The sequence below is a fragment of the Solanum pennellii genome, chromosome 12 (genome assembly GCF_001406875.1).
Source record: "Solanum pennellii chromosome 12, SPENNV200".
NCBI lineage: Eukaryota > Viridiplantae > Streptophyta > Magnoliopsida > Solanales > Solanaceae > Solanum > Solanum pennellii.
The window spans coordinates 78,490,159-78,497,771 of record NC_028648.1 but is presented as its reverse complement, the minus strand read 5'-3'; the positions used below and the strand labels follow the sequence as shown (position 1 = coordinate 78,497,771).

The following is a 7,613-nucleotide window of genomic DNA, read 5'->3' as shown; positions in this document are numbered from 1 at the left end:
TGTTTTGTACTGACCCCTACTTGTAATTGTTTTTCTTTGTTATTTGTGGAGTGCAGCAAACGTGTCATCGTCTTCAACTCAACCGCAACTCTAGCCAGTTTTCATCACGTCGGATCTCAGGGTGAGCTAATGCTTCTAGCTTGGACTGGATCTTCTTCTTCATGTCTTGATGCCTTGAAGTTCCGGCATGGACTAGCTGTTTATTATTTTAGCTTCCTAGATATTCTTAGATTTAGTATTTTGAGGATAGATGTTCTTGTGGTGATGACTTCCAGATTTTGGGAATAATAAGTATTGAGTTTTTAGAAGTTATTTAATCGATTTTTATTAATGAGTTTTAAGTTTTCCGCATTATATTTTGTTTATTATGGTTGAAATGTTGGGGTTTAGATTGGTTGGTTCGCTCACATAGTAGGATAAGTGTGGGTGCCACTCGCGGCCCGTTTTGGGTCGTGACATCTACATATGATAATATAACAAAAGTTGCATGGGCTAATGCCATGCAATCTTCTTCTTTTTGTTTTTAATCTAGACTCCTTTTTCATATTTTTTTTAATCTGGACTCCTTTTTCATATTTTTTTTGTTACAATGATAACATGAGATGAGCTTAAATAGAGTAGCGACGAGTTTAATGTATTTGAAAAGTGCTGCTTTGCTTATAGTTAAGAAATACAATCTTGGAGGATTGAATACACACTTAACAAAGACCAGAAAATAAGTAAGAAGCTACTTATTTTTCATGAAAAACATTTTTCTTCCAACCAAACACACCTTTAATGTCGACCAATCGTTCCTTGAGAGAGAAAAATGCACGCAAAAAAACTCATCACTCACTATAAATTATTGATCAAATAGAAAAGGAGAATGAAAGAAACCAAGCTCTATACCCAAGTCTCAATCTTTTCTTACTAATGTTATATTATCAAAAAGATGAATTATAAGATTAAGAAAAATCTAATTCGATCGAAGGAGCTGTGTATGTAGAGTCAGCTGACTATAAAAGGTTCTGTTTTTTGTTTTTTTTTTGCTATCTTTTCTGTTTCAGCTTCAATGCTAGAAAATCTTACACCTTATCATCGGCTTGTGACGAATCTGATCCATGCTTGATTGAATGGCTACGACGCTCTTTCCCACCAGGTTTAGACGAGGCATTTCCATACCAGATCATTCCGCAAACTGCTATGAGCATGCCAACTACCACTTGTATGTTGAGACCTTCTTTCCCAAAGAACAAGAATCCCAGTATCAAAACGAGTATTGTTTTCATATGACCGATAACTTGGAATGAAACAGCACTGAATCTTCCAATGCATATGAACTGGCTGAGATTGGTGCCTATTGCTATAGTGCATGAAAGTATGATGAATGCCTGCAGAGAAAGAGTTAATAGTGTAAGGTACCATGTATAGAACAAAAGGTGCATGGATCAAAAGTCAAAACCCATACAGACAGAATATTGTTCATAACTGAGAGTATTTCCTCTGGTGGTCTAATCTCCACTAAACTTTCTTTGCGAACCCAGGGCACAAAGTTTTCTATTCAAACGAGGTCCATCATCCACTTACAAAAAAACAGAGATGCAACATAGGCTGGGGAAGTAAGATATTTTTTTCAATTGATGGCAAAAATTAACTTATACACTCTGATCACATGACACAGGTTTCAAAAATACATTGGTGAGCACTAAATCCGACTCTCTTGAAAATAACAGTGTTGCATGAGATGAACATTGGTCTGAATGTTCTATATCAGCTTTTTATTTAGCAGTAGCAAAATCTGGAACCTATACGTACAACTTTTTTGGTGGGTCAAAATAAGCAAGCCCATATAACAATTAGCATTTGTGATTTGACAGGTGCATCTTAAAGTCGTAATTCATCAATATTGCAGATTCACAACTTTTTGACAGTGAAATAATATAACATACATCAAAGTATCAGACAAAAGATATACCTAAGACAGTTCAAGCTTGCAACTTGCAAACATAAGAATGACTTTTCACTACCATTTTTCATGAAGAATTAACAAATCAAACAACAATTCAAGAGTGAGGTACTAACCGATGATGAAAATGTGAAGTCAAAGTGATCAATCCTCTTGTTGGTCAACCAATAATCCACAAGCGGACCTAATAGCAGCAGACTTCCAGCCTGAACTGGTGCAGTATGTCCCAGCAAATTGAAAGAACTAAGGGAGTATTTCCTTTGAAGGTAATGAACATACTGCATATACAAAACCAAGTGCAGATATCAGTTTTTGACCAAGTGCAATTACATTCAAAGAGAAGAGCTTCAGAAAACTAGAAGCCTAAAAAATAGGAGTAAAATATTATTTTTTTCAAATCCAAGTCAAGCACAGAAGTGACCAGTTGTACAGAATTTTCCAGGAAACAAGTTTTCAATTTCTAGATGAGGCTTAGGTCTTGTTGTTTCCTAACAGACTTTGCATTATCTATAAAACGTTTCATTTTACTTAATCCAAAAAAATTGACTAAGATAGAGTGTGATTTCCCATATAAAACTCTATATTACTATTACAACTCTGTGTTGCTAATACAACCTTTGGCTTCCTATATAAAACTCATCAGACGCAATACCTGCATATCTAGCAGGACAGCAAGAGCCTACTTATGTTCTATAGGGTATATAATGTAAAATATAATGTGCACAGAAGCAATACCTCGATAAGAGCAGCAAAGCACAAAAATGCCTTTAATGTAGGGGGGTTTATGTTTAAACATAAACAAAATTCAAAAATTGCATAAAAACAAAGTTAGGAATTCTTACAAAACCTTTAGGTTTTCTAAAACTAAAAAGCTTTACAAGTATACTATTTAATATAACTAATCTTGAATTATTAGAATCCTTGCATAACTACTTTTTCACGATTGTTGTCTCCAACTTAAGTGGCATGCAACTCAACCAATCCATTAACCCGCCTGCTACAACCACAAATAAAGTTTCCAAGTAAACTGTGCTTGCACTAAGACAAGAATAGATGGGCTCACGCCTAGTACAATAACTGGATTTGAATCATAGGATCTCGAAACTGTTACTCCAACAGAGTACCTGAAACACTCAACTGGACCCTTGTGCTATAATACCTGGATTACTAGTCCGGTAATCAAATTGCACCTTATTGATGGTGCATCTATCCCCTCGGTGTAATGGTGTGTTATTCAACTGATCAAATAAAGCTTTCCAAGATGGCATAAGTTAATAAATTGCCAAGACAACTTACATACTGTTGTAGAGCAGTGCTCCATACAGCTACAAAGGCAGCAATGAAGCCTTTGGTATTAACACTCACGTCCGTAACTGTGCATACAGCAACCCCTAGGAGTACCACAACAATGCTCAGCTTTGTATCCCTTGAATAGCGGATCTTGTCAAAGGAAACTTCTAGTAAGCAGGAGACAGGGATCATACTCAACTTTGCAATCTGAGAGTGATAATGGAGATTAGTATTTGAAGTTCTAAATAGAATCAGAAGAGCAGGATGAATGTGATGCGCGGTAGAATTACCTGGTAGAATCCCACCGAGTTCCACATCAAACTGATATTCATCCCAACAATAGAGAAGTTTGCACACAGTACAAATTTTAGAAGATCTAGAAGGGGTAAATGAGAAGCTTGGATGATCCCGAGCCACCTTAGAACAATCGTCATCAAAGTTGTTGTAACAAAATGCATCCCCGTTAATGTTGTTGCTGCAAAGATTGTTGTAATCAAAAGCTAGAACAACCATATAACAGAAAGACTGAAAAAAGTGTATAGTAATGTCAAATCTTCATTGGTCCAACAAGCAAAAAAAAAAACATTTTAGTTTTACCATGAAAATGCCGGTGCTGTAAACCTGCTTAAGTTCAAGTTAGTCTTAGAGTCTCTTTTCAATGTGACAAGTATAAAATTCATATCCGCTAAGTAATTTTTGTACTTCCTGTAAATTGTGAGATTCAGTTCAAAGAAGCATGTGTTACTCTTGGTGCTAAATGTCCCATCAGACTATCATTTTTTTTATTTTTTTTTCCTTCTTAAAAAAGCAAAGCATATAGCTATAACATTGTAGATTATAGAGTTCAGAATAGTATATTTTGTGATATTATATCTAGATTCCTTTTAATTGAAATTAATAGATACAACCAATGTAGCTGGAATCTTAATACAAAGGAATGCTGTTCTGAGAAAGTGATGGAATATCGCGGAGAAATTTACCAAAGAAAAACCCGTAGTTAGCCATTAAGGCTTTGTTAACAATAATGATTCCAACCGAAGTGACCACATTGAACATCCATGCAGCCACATCACCTGCAGCCTTCTTATCAGCCTTGCTTGAAGGAGCCATTTGCCTTTATTTTTTGCTGCCAGAAACAAGTTTTACCCTCCAAGCAGCAAATAGAAGCATTCACACTTCTACATCAAAATTTCCAGATCTTTTATTTGCTCTTCCCACCTACGATACGTAGAAGAAAACATTACGATCCACAACAGACAGATCAAGCAAACAAACAATTCCCTTCTATAACCCAATCGCATAAGTAAGACAATGAAGTTAATAATACATTTCCATAATTGCAATGGTCTAATAAGATCTAAAAGTAAGGGAAAAGCGAATACAACAAGCAAAGAAAGAAACAATTCACCATATGATCAAGTATAAAACAAACTTTTAGTGGAACTCCACCACAACTTACCATAATCAAAACTCCTCTTCCCCCTTCTTTTCTTCAACAAGTTTTTATTTTTCTAGTCGAAAATCAGTATCAGCTAGTAAAAATCACAAATTGCATAAAAAGATCAAAGAAATCTCAAGGATGCAACCCAAATGAAGTAAATTAACTCTATCACTCATGAATACAACAAGCACCTACGAGCGTGGCCTAATGGTCAATGAAGTGAGTCCAGCAAAGACCAAAACACTGGGTGATCTCTTCCCATTCGGTAGACAAAGTTACCAGCCGGACACCACAGTTATCAAGAAACTAAAACTCAATCCCAAACTAGTTAGATTTAACTATATGAATCCTCATTATCCATTTCAACCTGTATAATCCAATAACACATTGAAAAAATAGATTAAAAATCACATAAATCACTAGAATCGCAGCATTTGCATCAATCACAGATGCAGATTCACACTTCGCTTCAAAATTTTACAAAACTTTACGCAACACTATTCTCAGATCTAAATTCCCAAAAACCTAAATTGCAATCAGTGAATCAAAATTTTCATAAATCATTCAACAGATCTACATTTGCAATAACAACACATCCAATTGTCAAAGAAAAAAAAAGTGAATAATTGAACTCACCAGTTGAGAAGCAAGGAGAAATGAAAGTGACCCGTTTTAGATGCAGATCTTAACGTGCGAACTGGGTCTCTACTATACGTATATATGTATATATATAACCAAATTGAACAAATTTTGGAGTGTATTTGTGTGAATGTAAGCAAAAAAATGGAGGAATTGGGGAAGAAAGAAGGAAGTTTTGATTGATTTGCGAGGTAGAATTGATATATTTTTTTTGAGAAAGAAGAAGTGAAAGAAGTTGAAGAAAACACACACAACTGTATCAAGTATATGACATGTATCAAAGATGATGGAGAGGGTAGTGGGTGGTAGGGGTATAGTGGGGGAGTTGAGGAATGTACAATTTTCCAACTTGGTCCATGTGCTTCATAGTGTGTTTTTTTTGCTCGGATGGTAAAGATTTCTCACGTTCAATTGAATGATTGGTCGAGTTATTAACGAAGTATTGAAAGACATTGTGAGTTTGAGTAATCAAGAAAGCAAAAAGGTAAATTAACTTTGTTAAACGAGTTGGGTCGATTTAGAATCGGAGTAGATCGAATTGGTTTTCGATCTACTCGGATAGGCCTAAGTAGAGGTTGTTGGGAGTTGTGTTGGATTGAACTCATACGGTTGAATTAGTGCTTCGAGATTGATTGTTATCGATAATGTCGTGTGAATTATTAATTGGGTGTAATAGCTCAACTCTATCTATACAAGTCAGTTTAAAATCTTCTAAATCCAGATCGATTGAAATCCTCCTCCCACCCACCGACCCAACCCCTCCTCCCCTAAAAAAAAAATAAGTCTCTTCAAAGTGAATTCTCCCTAGATACATCTATTAAATTTAATTAATTTTAGTCGAGTTCAATGAAATTTTAAAATAACGTGTTGCATAACCATTTACAAAGCAATTGATATTGATACACTTGTGTCATATAAAAAACGCTACAAGGTTCATGTACCATTACTGTGATAAAAGAACAAAATAAAAGTTCCCCCTATTCCGCATAATAAAGCAAAGCCCCCCCACCCCCTCCGCGATTGATTTTATCTTTTCCGAATTGGCTCGCCCGTCGACGAGTATAGGGTAAATGCTTACTAATATATATTTGTATTTATATCTAAATAAATACATTACTTAATTATGATTAATAGCATATTTGTTCAAACTCTGCTCATTTTGAGAAGTGTTTTTTGAAAATTAATTTTATAAGATTTGTTTGAAAGAACAATTTACTAAGTGTTTTTGTTGGTATTATGTCACAATGCGTGTTTAGTCACGATTCTAAAAGTATTTAGGGGAACAATTTCTTAAAAATAAGCTTTGCTATTATTTAAAAAAACACCTTTTTTCGATGTTGATCATAAATTTTGAATTAAATTTTAAAAAATTATTTTTAAATACTTATTTGACCATAAATTCTACATCAGATTTTATAGACAAATACTCCGAGAGAAATTTCACCTTCACTCAAAAAATTTTATTTTATTTTTTGAGAATTAATATTATATTTATTGATTTGATATAATATTTAATACAAAGCAATTTTTTACCAAAACGAGATAAGAAAGGAATTGAAATTAGTTGGATCAAACTCACACGTATTATATGAGAAACTTCAATATCATTAGGTTCATTTTTCCCTTCTTATTATTGTTTGAGATGAGATATGTGTCGATTTTATAATAATATTTCTTGAATGATAAGATTGAATAAATAAAATATCTTATTTAAAATATTTTAGTTTCTTCATATGAATTTAAAAATTGGGTTCTAGGCTTTGCATTGGGTCAAAGTTTTTAGTTAAAATTAATATATATTAGGTAATAATGAATGAAGAATGAATCTAATAAATTTATGGAAAATATATGGGCATAAAATCTAAAATAAGTACAAAATTCATACCAAAGTGAGTCATTTCTGCAAGTTCGATGACATATTTGAATATTTTTCTTGAAAAACAAATCAAATTTCTGAAAGAAAAGTTATTCACCTTCTTGTTGTTATATATATATATATATTCAAAAGTTGTTAAAGGAGTGATTTCCTCCTTAAATATTTAAACATTTTAGTTACAATCCCTTTTTAAACGTGTATCTTGTTTTGTCAATTCTCGAGATATATATATCCGATTAACGAAATGTGATACAATTAGTAATTTTTGAAACTACCGTGCATATTTGTAATTAAGACCTAAACTAGTGAAATTTATATTGTTTGCCCAAAAAAAGTAATACAAATTGTACTCAAATCCGCAACAATTGAACAAACTTTGAACCTCTTAACCACTAAATCAAGCTATATATATATATATATAT

The 7,613-nt window shown here is 33.5% G+C and overlaps 1 protein-coding gene across 1 annotated transcript; it reads right to left on the bottom strand.

Moving 5' to 3' along the window:
• Positions 1 to 750: 750 nt before the first annotated feature.
• LOC107005234 (UDP-rhamnose/UDP-galactose transporter 6-like) lies at positions 751 to 5,571 on the bottom strand. Its single transcript, XM_015203771.2, has 6 exons — positions 5,313 to 5,571; positions 4,216 to 4,453; positions 3,526 to 3,710; positions 3,242 to 3,442; positions 2,062 to 2,223; positions 751 to 1,370 (listed from the first exon to the last, which is right to left on the bottom strand). Exons 2-6 carry the CDS (start codon positions 4,343 to 4,345, stop codon positions 1,065 to 1,067), a joined length of 984 nt encoding a protein of 327 aa, XP_015059257.1. The 5' UTR covers positions 4,346 to 4,453; positions 5,313 to 5,571; the 3' UTR covers positions 751 to 1,064.
• Positions 5,572 to 7,613: the final 2,042 nt, after the last annotated feature.

What these genes read in the sequence shown, in the direction of transcription:
- LOC107005234 (XM_015203771.2), bottom strand. Translation starts at nt 4,345, where the DNA reads ATGGCTCCTTCAAGCAAGGCTGATAAGAAGGCTGCAGGTGATGTGGCT. An exon ending in TAACTACGGGTTTTTCTTTG is followed by an intron (nt 3,711 to 4,215) that starts GTAAATTTCTCC and finishes CAATCTTTGCAG; the next exon opens with CAACAACATTAACGGGGATG. An exon ending in ACTCGGTGGGATTCTACCAG is followed by an intron (nt 3,443 to 3,525) that starts GTAATTCTACCG and finishes TATCACTCTCAG; the next exon opens with ATTGCAAAGTTGAGTATGAT.